The following is an 18,965-nucleotide window of genomic DNA, read 5'->3' on the forward strand; positions in this document are numbered from 1 at the left end:
TGTTAATCATAAATTTTTTTTAATTTTCTAATTTGTAATATTATTTTATTATATATCATGAAAAAATACCTGCATATTTTCAATTTAACAAACAATAGTTTTTAAAGAAAAAAAAAAACAAAAACATACACAGAAACTAACTTCAAACTGCGGATAGAATGAATCAAAGAATACAGAGATTAATAAGCTAATAATTATAATAATAATAAAAATGAAAATAACAATAGTTATAATAATATTAATAATAATTTAACAACAATGGTAATAATAATACTATTAATAATAATTATTATAATTATTACGATATTATAATTAACAAATAATATGAAAAAATATACAATTGAAAAAAATTTGTTTTCAGAAATGTATTTTTTATTTTAAAAATACAACATCCAAATAAAGCACCTCTACATTTATTTTATCTTGAAAATAAAAAACAAATTGACTGAAGATTATAATCTGAAATTCAAAATATCGTTTTCCGGCGAAAAGGAATAAAGTAAAAAAAGGAATTGTAAAATCTAGTATTATACAATAGATAGGCAGGGAAAAAAATGGGGACAATATGAGCAAGAAAGAATAGAAAGTGAAGTGAATGAAAAAATTAATTTTAAAAGCAAAAAAAAAGGAAGAAAGAAAGAAAAGCAATTGTGTGCTTTTTTTCTTCTCTCATAAAGACTTTTCCGCGATATCGCTATACCCATATCGATTTATCATCAAATGTAACATCAAAACGTCTTGAGTATTTCATTCGACCCTGAAGGCATCAGAAATTTATTTTCTGCCAAAACGTCCTCCAATAGTCCATGTACTCACTCAAGTAAAAAGGGTTCTTCCTATTTTGCAGGGAAAAGCACTTCGTCTGCCTCACACTTTTTCCAAGAGAGAGACACACAGGAATATTTTTATTTCACTTTTGTCTCGCAATTCTTTTTCATTTTTTTTCTTTTTTGCTTCTCTCTCGTCGTTCACTTAAGCTCGAGTTTATTAAGAGTGCCAGATGTCAAATATACCAGAATATGAGTGGCTAATTGGATACCGCAGAAACACTACAAAATTAGATCTCATGTTTCTCTTTTGCCCTTTAAAAAATAATAAAATACCAGTTTTCTCTAATTCTATTATTTTTTTTTAAATACTGGGGAGAAAATAATTGTTTTCATACAAAACAAATATTTTTCCTCTTTTAATACACACAGAAAAAAAGGGAAAATAAAATTTTGTTTGTGGGAAAATTTTCTCTAAACAATAAAATTAATATTACATGAGAGAAACAATAAAATCAACAAAATCTTACAAAAGTGATATTTGAATAAAACAAATTGGAGAAAATTTTCACTTCAAAATTTCAGAGAAATACATAACTTGAAAAAGAAACTTTTCCCCGCAGCTTTGAAGTAAACTTCACCTCTTTCTCTCTCTCTCTCTCACACACACTCAGTAACAGAATTTTGCTTTTTCAAACAAAAGGTTGGTAATTCCGAAAAGTAAACTTCGTGAGAAATCGACATTAAAGTTTAACCGCTACATTCTACTGATAAAAATCAGTGTTAGCCTCCAATTGTAAACTGTGGAAGTTCTCTCTTTATCAGACCTTTCGAGTTTAACTATGCTGTTCCAGTTTTTTTTTCTTTTTAAGAATTTATAAGCATTCTAGAAAAATAATAGTAAACTTCTTTCAAAAAAATGTATAAAAATGTATTTTGTAAAGAAAATTTACATTAAAATAAAAGAAAAAGATAACTTTCTCTCAAGGGTCAATTTATGTTTACAAGAAATAACTTCTTAGCCAACATTAATTGAATAATTAAACTTGTCCACATGCAAGATTTGAATCGTAAAAGCATAATTTTCTACTAGCAATAAAATTCATTTTTATGATCACAATAATAATTATTATTAACAGCTTGTGACTGTTAGAAATTCAATGGTAATTTTTCGACAACTTTTCTCTCAATATTCAATAAATTGAGTTGAAATTTTGTATGAAAGTCTAAAATATAATAAAGAAGGGCAGTGATGTGCAAAAGTTTTAATAACCCAATGGGAAATTTACAACTGGCGGAGTACTGTGCCAGCACTGGCAGTACTGGCAGCTACGCTGACAGACAGCACTGGCATAAATCTGGGATGATAACCCTGTCTAACGCTGGCGAAGTTAGAAAATTATTTTTGCTGCCAGACAGCGCTGGCGCAGCACTGGACCAGTGCTGGCTGAGAATATTGCCGCAATAAATGCCGTATTGTTATTAATTAGTCGAAAATTAATAATTATAAATAATTTAACAACAAAATGGTAAATAATATTAATAAATAGATATTATTCATAAAATATTTCTCTTCTTAAAGAAATTGTATTAAAGATGGAGACTAACAATGGATATAGTAAATGAAGTATAAAAAAATTGTTTATAACATTTAAAAATTAAATAATAAACAATTGCAGTAAGTGTGCATTAGATTTTCATATTTTAGTACCTAAAGATTGGAATCTAGAAATATCGCAAACCTATGAAAATAAACAAAATTGCTCACGAGGGGAATCGAACCTACGACCTACGGACTAACAGACTAACGCTCTAACCACTATGCTAACGACACATGTGTACAGTAAAGTATTAATATCTCAGTATCATTCAGACATACAATTATTGAGTCAAAGATGAGAAAAAAATAAGAATACGTTAGAAATAATAAATTGAAACAAGTTGTAAATCCAGATCTTCATTACATGAACATTTTGCTTCCTCTTTACGACCAGCAAAAAAAATTTGCTTCCTCGTGGAGGAAGCATAAACGATAAATATATTTCATTTTTAAATCATTTTTAATAGAATTTAACATTTATAAAATAAAGTGCATTCGTCTTAATAGAAAGAATAAAATTTTCTTATACAGTAATATGAATCTAAATAAACAAAAAAATTTGTAGTAAAAAAGTGAATTTTTCAAATTTGATTGTAATTAATTCTATAATTTTCAATAGAATATATACTTTATATACATCAATCGATTCGTCTTGATTTAAAGAATAAGATTTTTGATTTATTTTCCAATAAATAATAACATTTTATTGTACAGCAACATGATTTTTAAGAAAAAATGAATTTTTATTAATAGTGCAAATTTTTTGTCTACAATTGGTTTTAATTCTATAAATTTAAATACAATATATACTTTATATATACCAATCGATCCGTCTTGGTGCAAAGAATAAGATTTTAGAAATAAATAAGTAAGATTTTCTTATACGCGGCAACATAATTTTGCTGAAAGAACTCATTTTTTGATAAAAATGGGAATTTTTCATCTTTAATTGTAATTAACTCTGTAAATTCTCATACAATTTATACTTTTTATATACCAATCGATTCGTCTTGACGCAAAGAATGAGATTTTATTATATATTAACTTCAATAACCAACTTAAAAAAATTTTTTTGAAAAAAAAAATTTTTTAGAAAAAAGTCAAAAAAAAAATTTTTTCTGAGAATTTTTTAAAGTCTATCAATCCATTTCGAGATATTTTTATGATAAATATACCTGGTAAATTTTAGCCAAATTCGTTAAAACCTCTTCGAGTTATCGTGTTCACAAAAATCGGGATCCACACACACATACATCCATACATACATCCGGACAATTGTTCAGGGTCTTATATAACATAGTCCTATATAGAAGAAAATTTGTTGAAAGGATTTTTAAAAATTTTGTAAATTAAACGACTACAAAGCTTCCTCACGACGAAGCAATAAAATAAATTATACTAAATTTTTAATAATTAAATTACTTTACTTTACTTATTGCATTTAACATTTTACGTAATTCTTAAATTACCCCGTGTAGAAATTGCCATGTTATGGCCTACACAATGATCATAAGATCTGGCCCCGATTTGGGCCATGGTTAAATTTCTACACGGGACGTGGTAATTTTTAAAAAATTTTTTATTCATAGTAAGAAGTATAATAGTATTTTGATAGGAACCAAATTATTATTGAGATTAAAGTTTAAATTTTATTTAGAATTTTAATTTGTTTAAATAATTTATTATATACAAAATTAGACAATTATGTTAAATTGTTATTATTAAATTTAATAAAAATAAAAAATGAACAACTGAAAAGAAAAATATTAATTTTTTTCAATAAATTTATATTTTAAATAAATTTATATATGAATGTTTATTCATAAACTTTTTTATAATTTTTTTCAAGTTTATGTCAAAAAAGCAATGTTGGCAAAGAGCGTTGTGAACAATTTTTTTATACTCAGCCAGCACTTGCCGCCGTGGCTTGTCCAAGCTTTGGCGAAACAAAAATTCTGTACTGCGCCAGCACTAATTGAACATTTTCCAAAAAAAAATTCAAAATCCGTCGTGCACTTTTTCTTTAATTTCAATTTTAGCGTTTTTAGCGATGAATTTAAAATAACTTGCTCAAAACATTATAAAAAAACATAATTATGCATGAAATTTTCCGTAGAATCGAAATATGACGTTAGCTTTCGAAGTTCAATTGAATAAATTTTAAAACATTTGCCGCCATATTGGATCCGCCGTTTTGAAATTTTGAAAATTAACATTGAATTCGTAATTTGCGACCCCGAAAACCCCCGAGTAACAAAATTGAGACGAATTCAATAACATTTTGGTATTTTGAAATATAGTGACCAAAACTTTCTAATTTTGCTTCATATATTTAACGCCATATTTGGTTCGCCATCTTGAAATTTTAAATTCTACTTTACGTTTCTTAAAAGTATACAATTTTTATGCACCCACGGTTGAGAATTGAATTTTATTCACACACGTTTAATGGGTAAAAAAGATTATCAAAATTAAAAAAATGAAATTGCATAAAACGTATACTTTTAAGAAATGTAAAGTAGAATTTAAAATTTCAAGATGGCAGGCCAAATATGGCGTCAAATATGAAGTAAAATTTAAAAGTTTTGGTCACTATATTTGAAAATACCAAAATGTTATTGAATTCGCCTAAAGTTTGTTACTTAAAGTTTTTGGGGTCGCTAATTACGAATTCAACGTTAATTTTCAAAAATTCAAAATGGCGGATTCAATATGGCGGAAATTTTTTTTTTAAATTTATTCAACGGGTTAACAATATAAATAGAGCATTGGCACCGAGATACCAAACAGTTTCAAAATGCTTCGAAATGAATTGAATTTATGGAGAAAATGTTACTACCTTAAAAATCAACTCCATTAGTTTTTAATTAAACCAACTTCTGAATAGAAAAATTTACTTATTAGAGATAGTAAATTCGCCCCTCAGCTTGAAAAGAAAAAAAAACCTTTCCTTTTAAATAAATATTCCTAAAATGGAAATAAAATTTAAAAGTAGGTAATTTCATGAAAGGAATATTTCACTCATCGTTTTGATATATTTTTTCATACATCACTTCCATTTTTGGAATATATGTGAATTTAACTCTGCATTTGAAATGTCACACGAGATAATTATCATGTTAACGAGGTTATACAAATATTTTCGAATATTATGTAATAAATGTATGTGTACAATTAAAACAAATTTAAAACTGTACAATTAAATTTAATTGTCATGAAATATACCCCGAAGGAAATATGTGCTAAATATTTGTTCACTTTTAATTAAAATGAAATTGTCAAAAATAAAAAAAAAAAAACGAGAAATATATAACTGAAGAAAGGTGTTAGTGGTTAGGATGTTAGTTAAACGTACGAATGAGTTAAGTGACTTTGTAAAGTTCGTAAGAGGGTTAATGCTCGTTGGTCTCACCCCCTGACAACATGGATTATACTCAACTGCAGTAGTCAAAAGTGTCTGACATTGTGTGTGGCATATATATATATATATATGCCACACACAATATATATGTATATAAGATGTGAATAAAATGAATAAACATGTGTTGATGCACGGAATGAAAAAATCCTCCTTGAGTTATATGCATGTCTGGATGGAAAAATCTCGAGGCGAAAGAACGTGAAAAATGAAATGAAAAGACGACAACAGAGAGAAGAGATAGAGGCAGAAAAAGGGGGTGTAGATTCAAATGAGACTGTTCACCTACAGTTCTAGTTTTAATGCTCGTGACCAAGCTGTACACCAAAGTGTGATGAAAGATCAAACTCGAGACAACACCCCGCACAAAAAAAGTAGGTGCTTTGCAATTAGAATTTTTTTTCTCCCTTTAAAAAAAATAGTGAGCTTGAATATTCTTGCGAAGCAAATGATAAAAAAGGAGGCTAAAGCACTTTTTCAACGCTTAACAAACATTCTTTGAATTTGATTAATTTTTCTTCGACATTCTTTTATCATTAACTATATTGAACAACAATATTCACCTTTTATTTCTCAGAAATACTACAATATTCTGACTGTATATATAATTGAAAAAAAATGTATATATATCGAGAAAGTTCTATACATGAGTGTGGCAATTTTTTTATAACGTATTTGGCTTTGTGGTTACGTGCATTTGCCAGTTTGAATAACTAACGATCGACGCCGAATCAGTTTGCAAATTCCACAGGTCATTTGACAGAATCAACGAGAGAGATATTGCGTCGAGAGTGAGTAAAATTTGAAATTAAGGGAAAGGCGATGTATTAACGTTGTATTAACTATGTAAAATTAACGATACTACATAATAATTTTCTCATTAAAGTGATTGGAAATTTGTCGTGACATAAAATCAATTTTATAAAAGAGAAAATTAGTCTATTATTTCTAATATATATGGTAAAATTGTATAGTTATAAAGTTTGTTCTCACATTACTTTTAAATATAGGAGATAAATAATATATTATTAAAATTATTTATTATATCTACATTCAGTATATTTTAATTGTACTTATTATATTTTTGCACACTTTTATAATTTTTGTAAACTTTTATTACATTTTTAAATATATTTTAGTTATACTTTCACAATATTCTGTTGATAAAAATTCTCGATTGTGCTTTTTTTTGAAATATGTTTGAAGTTCGATTTTATATCTATATTTATTTATTTATTTATTGGAACAATATACGGATTTACAATGAAAAAATAATTGCGCTTTCGTACAAAGTGCACGAAGAAACCGCTGCAAAGTGAAAACTACAATTTTTGTATTCATTTTATGATCACTTTGTTTCCACATAAAAATTTCATTTTATGGATTTTATAATTTTCATTATTGTCATAATATACAAATTGCAAATTCAATATCAAAAAATCATAAATAATTATATTTTTCAAAATTTATAATTTTTCAAATGTCAATAACTTTGGCTAAAATGTCCAAAAAATAGACAATAAGTGGTCAAAACATAAGTCTCAAAGAGTACTAGAAAATTAAAGAAAAAAACCAATTAAATGTCAATTTATTTGCAAAAAACCAAAAAAGTAACTTTTTTTAAAAATTTCGGTTCATATAACCGAAAACTGTTTAATAAGGAGTCAAAAAATGAGAATCAAAAAGAGCTACAAAACTAAAAAAAACATTTAATACGTAGAAAATATTTTGCACATTTTCTGCTTCTCAATTACAATTTATAAACAAAGAACAAGCTTTAAGTAAAAAAAAATGTTATAAATCAAATTTTGTTTAAGAAATTTTACATTTATTTTGGAAACAATATTTACAAAATTTCTATTTGTTAAAAACAAAAATCAAATTTTACAAATTTTATATTTGTATAATTATTCGAAAACATCAATAACTTCTTTTCTAAATAAATATTTAATCATTATTATTTTTCCACAGGAATCAAGATTTTCAAAAATTTCAAATTCAAACGTTTTTCAAATTTCACAAATTATAAGAATATTTATTATAAAATCATTTTTTAGAATAAATTAAAAATAAGCGAGTGATAAGATCAGTTTTTTTATGTAATAGGAATATTTTTATTGTAATTTTTTCAAAATTATTTTCATCATTTTAATTCAATTACTATTTTCTAGAATTTTTAAATAACATTCTTCTTTAAATAAATTATATTTAATTTAATTATTTAAATGAAAAAATATATAATTTATTAAATAATAAAATATTTCTTAAAATTGAATTCTCATAAAGAATTTTATAAAAACCTTTTTAAATAATTAATTTTTTTTTTACAATTTTCATTAAAATTGTTAAGAACAATTACATTTTTCGAGGAATTCGATTAAAATTGTATTAAAAATAATTGAAATTCTGCGATGAGTGTTATTTATGAAAATAATTAAACTTCTAAAAAGAATTCTATTATTTATAATATTTTTATGAGGAAAATTGAGGAAAATGTTTGAGAATAATTGAAATTTTGACAAAAATGTTATTAAAATTTTTTTTAAAAGTGAATTTTGACAAAAATTTTATTAAAAATTTTTAAAATAATTAAATTTTGGAAAATAATTTGATTACTTTTGAAAATAATTGAATTTATGCAATCATTTATAATTTTTCCAAAATTCAATTTTTTTATAGTGTTCTTGGGTAAAATTCGTCTATAAATCCACAATTTTTAATAATTAATTGAGGACGTGGAACAGTTGATAATACTGTCTACTGCAACGCATGGTCGAAAGGGACTATACCAGTCAGACAATAGTGAGCGCCTGTAGGCCTCTCACTGATGTCTGACTGGTACAGTCCCTTTCGACCATGCGTTGCAGGCAGTTAAGTTATCCGTTCCACGCCCTCAATTAAATATATATTAAAAAATTTAACAAATCTTTTCAGAAGAATTTGAATTATTAAAATTTTTAAAAACCTAAGTAATCTTTAAAATTTCTAATGAAATTCATTGAAAATTGAAATTTCATAAAATTTCAATATTCATCTATTTATGAAAATTGTAAACGCAACTCTTTGAAAACTCAGAAGAAGCATATATACCAAGGCATACAATGAAGTAGTACATAAAGTTGTATTCCTATCGAACAAAATTTTCAAAATCGAAAAAACTATATAATAGATTTTTGAATATTTCATCAAAAGAATGTTATTTAGTCAGAAAAAAAAGTGTTACAAAAAAAATTGAAATCCTCAAGAAAATGTGAACCCAGGTTTGCAATTTTTTTTATTAGTGCAAACAAATGAATTTTCATATGATATGATAAAGAAGTGATCATAAAGCTATAACATTTTTATAAAGAACAGTATATATATGGAAGTTGATCATCATTTTCAAGTATCATATATCAGGGGAAAATTTCAGAAATGAAAGATTTATTGGCATACCATTATGTATATGTATTTGTGTACATGTATGTATGTTATGGAATACGCTAAATGTGGAATTGGAATGTTGTGCCCGTTGAATTTGTCGTATAATAAACGAGCATTATTTGTATTTGTGATTTATAGTAAAAAATTTGCATAATTGAAATACTTGATTACAAAATTACGATTTGTAATTAATCTGGTTGATCTATTTACAAAAAATTTCATAGAGATAATTAAATAATCTAAAGGAAATATATGTAAAATTATATATTATATTATATAATATAATATAATATAATATAATATAATATAATATAATATAATATAATATAATATAATATAATATAATATAATATAATATAATATAATATAATATAATATAATATAATATAATATAATATAATATAATATAATATAATATAATATAATATAATATAATATAATATAATATAATATAATATAGAGATATATGTATATTTTCACGAAGAAAAGTTGGTAAGCAAAGTTGTTTGATACATAATACACTCTCAAGGGCTTCCCGTGTAGAAATTTCCCCATTTGTCCCTATCTCTAGTAGGGACCTCGCTAGATTCTGACTAGAATCTCTAGTCTAGAAAAACTAGTCGGGCTTCAATCAAATTCTAGTTAGATAATTCAGACTGGAAAAAACTCACTAGGACCTTATCGATTTCAAACTAGACAAACTAGTGTAAAAGTATGACATACATAAATTATCTTTCTATAGATATAAATAATTCAGATTAATAGATAGAAAAACTTACTAGCATTATTTATTAAAAAATTTTGCATATTATTTAATTATTTAATTTTTTAACATTTTTTAAACAAAATTTTAAATATTGTAGAATATTTTTACAAAAAATTCCAATAAAGCAATTTTATTAAATAAAAATCTTTTATTTAATATGTAAATTAAAAGAATAAAACATAAATAAATATTAATTATGTGGGTATAACTAATTTTTATTACCTAAATATTGTAATATTATTCGTAAAAATAATTTTTTTTTAAAAAGATATGTATGTGCAATTATACTTTAAAATGTTTTTCACAATTAATGCAAGTATTTAATAATAATAATTAAAAAGATGCTATAATATTATAATTACAATAATAAATTGAATAATATAATTATAATAATTATAGTAAATATAAAAAGCACTGCAATTAGTAATGTTTAATTTTTCAATAATGTCATAATTAATTATTATTAACTATCATTAGGAATGCAGAGTTAAATAAGAGTGATGAATAATAACTCCCTAAAATTCAAAATATTATGAATTAATTATATCTATAACGTTATTGAAAAATTAAACATAACTAATTTATTACATTACTTTTTATATTTTTATATTTACTATAATTGTTTTAATAAATAATAATAATAATAAATAATATAATAATAAATAATATATTACAATATTTAGTTAATAAAAATTAATTATATCCACATAATTAATATTTATTTATGGTTTATTCTTTTTTAATTTACTTAATAAATAAAAGATTTTGTTTAAATAATTAAAAAATTAAGTAATCAAATAATATGCAAACTTTTTTAATAAATAATGCTTGTAAGAATCATCTAACTAGAATTAGATTGGAACCCGACTAGTTTTTCTCGACTAGAGATTCTAGTCAGAATCTAGCGAGAGCCCTACTAGAGATAGGGACAAATGGCGGAATTTCCAAACGGGATGTACTTTAAGCGGAAGTCCATCCAACCTATCATGGCCGAGAGGTATGTGTATCCGTCTGGTGTCCCCAAGGTCCAAGGTTCGAACCCTCATAGGCACGAGATTTTTCGTGTGCAACAATCATTAATAATGTTAATATGAATGGAGAATTCAATTATAAATAAGTTAAGTTGAAAAATAATAATTTTTAAAACCGGTAGAAGTGAACTAGAACTTCTAGTCGGGGCCCTATCAACTAGAGCGTGACAAAATCGAGTAGAACCCCACCAGTTTCTCTAGTTGGAGCCCTTTTTCAAATGGGGTAAACTGGTGAGGTCCCCACTAGAACCCGACCACCATTTCTACACGGGTTCTAACTTGGAAACGTTTACTTGCGTTTACTTTGATAAGGAAAACATAGTCACAAGAATGTAACAAGTAGCTAATGAAATTTACTTTACTTATTTTTATTTATTTAATTTCATTTATTTTATGAATATTAGAAAATTTTTTTATTAATAATGGCCTATATCTATAAAAAGAAAACGGTATTGATTCAGTTCTAATTTGTGTACTAAATTCTGATTTGGTTCTATTTTAATACTGAAATCAGCACTAATTTAGCACTTTTCTCTTTCAGTGTGAGATTATTTTATTTTTATTTATCGGTCATATTGATATCGAGGAGCTACTATCTTGTGGTAATGAATATGAAGTGATTCATGTTGACAACCAAAAGTGATTTTTGATTACTTATGGCTCACTTTAGCAGGAGACACTTAGAGGAGTGCTTAAGGGGTTACTTTAAGTCACTTCAAAAAATAATCAGACAGATTCAACATTTTTTACAATTTATGAGTTTTGATAATATAAAAATGAATAGAGGAAACAATAAGTAATAGAAATAAATAAAGTATTTGAAGTTATAATGCAAATTATAATATAGATGCATACACTGTAAAAAAAGGGAGTTAAATTTTAACTCCCCAGGGGATTCTATAAAAGTCGCACCCATTGGGGAGTTAATGCCAGGGGAGTTAAATAAAGAGAGTTAAAACTTCACACCCAAATGCTAACTCTCCAAGGAAAAAATAACTCGCGCGGGTGTTGAATGAAGGGAGTTCGAAATTAACTCTCTTTTGGAGTTGATTTTAAACTCAAAAAATTTCACTCATAACTCCCGAGTCCGTTAACTCCCTAAATTTTTTACAGTCTAATAGAATGTAAATTACAAAATAACAAAAATTAGTGTTCATAAATATAAATTATATTAATATTATTATAAAAAGTATTAATTGTAATATTATTTACAGTATCAATATACAATACATATAAGGGTATTATATACTTTATAATATTAATAAATGTAACTATAGATTGCTACATATATAATATTATAATATAAATAAATTGTAATCTAATTAATAATAAGATAAATATATGTTAAATAATGTTTAATAGTATATATAATTAATACACAAAATTGTTTGTCGATAAAACCTTATTTAATAATTACTGCGTCCAGTGCAATTAAAAGTCGAAATGTAAGTTGAAAGTTTAGAAAGTCATAGGTTTTTTGAAACTCGTTTTCAGGAAAAAATAATTATATAATATGTAAAAAATATTATTATAATTAATTGAATCAACTTGCGCTTATATTATAAAACTTGATTGAAAATTAAATTTTTTATTTTTTCAAACAAGTTATTCGGAATTTATATTTATAAAAGTTTTAATTTTATGGAATTAATGTTAAAATATGTTTTAATTTTTTTATAAAAGTTTACGCTAAATTTGAAAATTACGAAGTTTTAATTTGAAATAATATGATAAAGAATGCAGTTGCGTTATTTTTAATTGTCCCTTTTTTAAAAGCATTTTTTCATAACCGACTTTACCGAGTAAATTTCCCTCTAGAATTTTTTTTTCAAATACAAAGTTTCCGTACTTTAGTTCTAATAGTGTTTAAAAAAAAAAAATTTTTTTCTAATTTTTTCCAAATTATTCTAAATATTTGTAATTTGAAATCATTTTTTCATAATAAATTTTTTTAGAATAAAACAAGTTTGGTTTTTTTGAACTCGTGTGTAATAAGTAAAAAATATAAAAGAATGTGAAAGTTTTTTAAAAACGGTTTGTTTTCAGTAATTGTTTCGTTAATTTAGAGAACAATATTGAAAAAATTAAATCACGTGCGGAATTTTAATTTGACAGCTCACAGTCACAATTACTCCGCACTCCCCTGAAGGAGAAATAAAAACAATAACTCACCTATTATTGCTCCGAAAATAAAGACAAGATTTAGCCACAGGTGGTGCGTCATTTTCAACTCCAAAAACTTTTCTTTACTCAGTTTTCAAAAAGAAAAATGATTTCACTTCACGAAAAATCCACTATTCTCCTTTGAGCACAAAATACCAATTGAACGTCATCAGTGTTAACAATCATTTAAATAACAAAATCACGTGACAATTTATCCATCACATAGTAAATAACCATTTTTTCTCGCTGTCACATTTACAAAGAAGCACTTATAATCATTTCATTTAAATAATGAACGAGTATTTCAATCAAAAATCATGTCACAATTTTCGTCACTGTGAAAAAGAGGGAAAGAAAATTTTTCCTAACTTTTTATTTAGCACAAATTTTTAAAATTACTTTTCCAATCATCAAATCTCTTTTTTACTCCAATTGTTTATATGGAAACTTTCATAAAGTTCGAGTGAAAGTTTGATTTGTTAAAAATTATGACACATTTATTATAAATGAAAAAAATGAAAAGTAAAAAGAATAATGACTTGATTTAAATATTGTTCTTAAAAGAAACTGGGGAAAATAATATATTTAAATTGCATCGAAGCATGCACGAATTTTAAGCCACTATTGACAGAGTAATTGCACGTATATCTGCTCTGGATTTGAAACCGGCGAGACTGATCGTCGCCGCCGCGCGAAGTCTTTGGTTGACACAAGCAACGCATGCGCCGACCGCCCTTTCTCCCACCTTATAATCCACACTTTATCGCCCCACCCTCAAGGAACTTTGGTGTTATCTTTGTCAGACAAAGTTATATAGTACGAGCTTTCCTTCTCACCTCTGTGAGCTTGATCTTCACTAAAGTAAACACACCTATACAGATGAAGAAAGCAACACTATCCTAGTAGTGACTCTCGTGCTCTCTCTCTATATATACAATATGGTGTATATACATATATATATATATATATATATATATATATATATATATATATATATATATATATATATATATCGAGAGGAGAGTCGTCCTGGGGCCGATTTGCGATCTCACTTCACACCTTCTGCACGAGAACTCGAGTGCAGATTCAATTTTACGAATATTGAAAACTTTTATCCGAATAAGGGTTTGTTACGAAGCAACCGCCTTCGCACTCTCCGCACACCACCCCCTCCCTTTCTACCCCTCAAAGCACTCTCTTGCATTTTGCCAAATGCTCTCTTTGCAGGATTGCTACATTTTTGATATTGAAAAATGAATTTTAAGGACTCCGGAACCATGAGTTATATTTGCTTGACACAAATTTTTTACCTCAAGTTTTGAGTGATAATGCTCTTTCTACATTTACGCGTATTCACACATATACGTATATTGTCACGTTATTTTACGTTTGACGTCACAATAATACCAATCCGAAAACATTTAATTATTTGAACCTTTGCACTTTGTTGTTTAGTGATTTATTAATTATTACTTCAATTAATTTCTACATTGTATCGACTTTTAAGATTTTTCTATACAATTGACAAATGTCCAAATGAAATGTTAAAGCTTCATAGTTAAGTGAAAAAGAAATTAATTAATAATATTATTAAAAAATTCAAATGGGGTTAAGTAATAAAATTTTTCACATGAATTCAATTATTATCATAACTAATAAAATTTTCCATAGGATTTCAATTATTGTTAATACAATTTTAAATAAATTCCTCAAAAAATTTAATTATTTCCAAACATTTTTTGCAAGAATTCAATTATATTTCGCAAATAATGAAATTTATCGCTGAAATTAAATTATTTTCAAAATCTACTATTTTAATAAAATTTCTCAAAAGAATTCAATTATTTTCATAAATAATAAAATTCTTCACAGGATTTCAATTATTTAAAAGAAATGTAATAAATATCGTTGCAAGAATTCAATAATTGTTTTCCTAAATAATAAAATTCGTTGGAAGAATTTAATTATTTTCATAAATAATAAAATTCTTCTCAGGATTTCAATTATTAAAAAAAAATGTAATAAAATTCGTTGCAAGAATTTAATTATTATTTTCACAAATTATGAAATTATTCTCTGAAATTCAAATATTTTTAAAATCTACTATTTTAATAAAATTTCTCAAAAGAATTCAATTGTTTTCCTAAATAACAAAATTCTTCATAGGATTCAATTTAAAAAAAAAAATGTAATAAAATTCGTAGCAAGAATTTAACTATTTTCATAAGTAATAAAATTCTTCTCAGGATTTCAATTATTTTTATAAATAATAAAATTCTACTCAGAATTTTAATTTTTTAAAAAAAATGTAATAAATTTCGTTGCAAGAATTTAATTATTTTCATAAATAATAAAATTCTTTGCAGGATTTCAATTATTTAAAAGAAATGTAATAAATATCCTTGCAAGAATTCAATTTTTTTCCTTAAAACTAAATTTTTTCGCAGGATTTCAATTATTTTTAAAAAATGTAATAAAAGTTCGTTGCAAAACTTCAATTATTTTCATAAATAATAAAATTCTTCTCAGGATTTCAATTACTTTAAATTTAATTTTAAGGAAATTGTTCGAAAAATGTAATTAGTTAAAAGAAATTTTATTAAAATTCTTCGATAGAAATAAATAAACAATTATCAATTATTTTAAATTTTTTATCTGGAATTTTATCTGAAATTCATTTTTAAAACAATTTTTATTTGAAAATTCTATAAGAATTCAATTATTTAAATACAAAAATGAAAAAATTATTAAATAAATGAATTTTTTTCTAAATTGAATTCTCATAAAGAATTTTATCAATAAATTTTTAAATAATGGAATTTTTTCGATGAATTTTAATAAAATTTTCAAGAAGAATTACATTTTTCGAGGAATATAGTTAAAATTGTATTAAAAATAATTGAAATTCTATGATGAGTTTTATTATTTATGAAAATAATTGAATTATTGAGAAAAAATTTATAACAAATTTGTAAATACTTGAATTTCTGTGAAATATTTATTATTTATAAAAATAATTGAATTTTGGAGAAGACTTTATTATATATTTAAAGATAATTGAAATTTTGACTATAATTTCTTTTAATTTTTAACAAAATTTAATTTTTGCAAACATTTGTAACTTCTCTAAAATGCAATTTTTTTTAGTGTTTTTAACTAAAATTCTTCTATTAATCCATGATTGTTAATAATTAATTAAATATATATATATTAAAACATAAAATAAAACTAATTATAAAATTCTGCAAATTTAATTTTTTCCAGTACTTTAATAAAAATCCCTGACTTCTCCCTGATTTCCCTGACCTGTGGCAACCCTAAAAAATTAAGTTATATGTTGTCTGATTGAAACCTCCTTTTACTACTGCGATAGATAGAAAAAATAATGTTTTTGTCTGACTAAAACTTACTTACTGCGACAAATAATTAAAAATTTATACAGAAATCTGTGTGAAAGTAAATTTAATCGCGCTATTAAAGAGTAATATTAAGGAATAATTTTTATCTCATGTCTGACTAAAACTTGCTTTTACTACTGTGCCAAAAATTTGAGAAATTTAAATCAATTTTACAAAAATATTTTAATACAGGTACGCTTTCTAGCTGTAACTTTATCTACTGCGAGAATATTACTAGAAAATTGAATTTGTCTTGTTGAAAATTTTTTTTAACTACTGCGCCAAAAAATTAAGTTTATAATTGAAATTATGTTGCCTGGTCGAAATGGCGAAATTAATTCTTCCCTAGTAGAAATTTGTCATAGTATCTTTAAGGGCACTGGACAGTTCCACTGGAAAATTTCGAGGCACTTTACAGTTAAACTGGCTAAAAACTATAAAGTGATGTCACGCTAATTTCTTCAAGTTATTGTCCAGTCAAATTTTACAGTTTCTGATCATCAGTCCTGTAGAAAAACTATACAAAATAATTCACTTGGAAATGTCAAAACTTTCTTTATATTGACGTTACGTATTAAACACGTACAAATTTGAAAATATAACGTTAAATTTTTTTGTCAACAAATTAAATAAATTAAAATTTTACGAAACTATATTTTTACTGTTGGTGTATCTATTGTTCCGTATAATAAATGATTTATAATAAATTATCTGTAAAATTATTTTTAAATAACTACATAATTAAAAAAAAATATAAAAATTACTGATTCTTGAACACATGTCATTTTTTTACATTAAACAACATTCACTTTTTCCTTTAATTAAGCACAACACTGAAATAAATATTATTATTTTATCACACTACAAACTTATAAGTAAACCCTAATATGAAGAATTAATTCAGTTCAAACGAAAAATATCTAGCGGTTTCGGGGAGCGAACTCGGGTCACACTGGGACGAAATACCTAAACGCACGCTTTACGCATCACGGCCGTTCTAGTCGATGGACGATTCCGGAAAAATAAGAACCATACTCTACCGGCAGGTAAAGCAGTTCCCCTTTTCATCTTTTCTAGCTCAACTGGCGAATTACTGGACAGCTACTGCATAACACTCTAAAGTTGAACTTATTGATTATTACTGTATAGAAGTTCTGTCTGTCCAGTTATTCTCATGGTACTGTCTAGGCGTTCCGTGAAATTATGTTTCAAAGTTTGTCGTGGCGTTAGCGCTACCGTCAGTCCAGCAACTGAACAGTGTTGTGTAGACATTTTCCATAAATACATCAGAGTATACACTGAAAGAAATAATTCGCGGGTGTAACTAGAATTATGTCTATTTTTTCCGTAAGGAATTAGTAATAAATTGTTACTGTCTACTGTCATTAATTATAGACAGTTCTGTTATTCAGATCGGAGAGCTATACATATGTCAACGTCAATTCATCAATGTAAAACATAACCTCACTTTATTGGACCAATTCTAACTTTTTGTATGTAACAGGTTTGTTAAATTAATATTTATACATATAATAAGAGTATATAATCTTGAAAAGAAATTGTCTTCTGAATTTAAAAAATTAGTTATTTTAATTAACTCAATTAATTGAAGCGAATTTTAAAAAAATTTTTTTTTTCTAAAGGAATTGTCATTAAAAATAAATTTTGATTGAAAAGAAATTTTTATTATTAAATCAAAATTTTAATATTAAATAATTTAAAAAATTTGTTATTTAGTTGTCAACAGTAAAATAAAAGAACAAAATTAAAATTATAAAAACTATAAACTGTAAAACCAAAAGATTTATTTTATAGAAAATATTTCGAAAATGTCAATACACAACTGTTTAGTTACTGAAACTGGCGGTAGCGCTAACGCCACGACAAACTTTGGAACATCATTTCTCGGAACGCCTCGACAGTGCCATGAAAATAACTGTACAGGACTTCTATGCAGTAATAATCAAGTTCAACTTTATATTTTCTTTAACAGTGTTATGCAGTAGCTGTCTAGTAATTCGCCAGTTAAGCTAGATTAAACTTCCATGACTAAAACTGTACAGTAACTTGAATAAATCTAGTCATGCCACGACAAATTTCTACTAGGGTTACCTACTAAATTGCAAGTATTCAAATCGTTTCTTCTGACGAAAACTTACCCTAACAACTAAGCCAAGATAAAAAAAAATGTGTCTGACTAAAACTTACTCTTACTACTGCGCCGAGAACATAATTAATTAGCAAATTAATTAATCGTTAATTAAAAATAAAAATCGAAGACTAAAATTAAAAAGACAAAAAAAAAAGGGAATCAATTCGATTTTTTAAGAAATTAACATTTTTTTATTATAAAATTTCTACTATTATAATAATAGTAGAAAATTAACTTTTACTACTGA

At 25.3% G+C, this 18,965-nt stretch overlaps 1 protein-coding gene across 4 annotated transcripts in view; it reads right to left on the bottom strand.

Moving 5' to 3' along the window:
- The window catches only part of LOC122503860 (MFS-type transporter clz9-like), a 253,319-nt gene that overhangs the window by 190,335 nt on the left and 44,019 nt on the right, over nucleotides 1-18,965 (bottom strand). For 2 of the 4 annotated variants that reach the window (XM_043614618.1, XM_043614615.1), the window contains exon 1: nucleotides 13,178-13,857. The exons of 1 other annotated variant lie outside the window; for it this stretch is intronic. In XM_043614618.1, coding sequence (XP_043470553.1) covers nucleotides 13,178-13,229 — 52 coding nt within the window. In that variant the 5' untranslated portion in view covers nucleotides 13,230-13,857. Of the gene's footprint in view, nucleotides 1-13,177; nucleotides 14,040-14,220; nucleotides 14,320-18,965 lie in introns of those variants that run through there. One more of the 4 variants, XM_043614611.1, reaches the window with a different exon arrangement.

This window comes from Leptopilina heterotoma, unplaced genomic scaffold (assembly GCF_015476425.1).
Source record: "Leptopilina heterotoma isolate Lh14 unplaced genomic scaffold, ASM1547642v1 Lhet_11, whole genome shotgun sequence".
NCBI classification, from domain to species: Eukaryota; Metazoa; Arthropoda; class Insecta; order Hymenoptera; family Figitidae; genus Leptopilina; species Leptopilina heterotoma.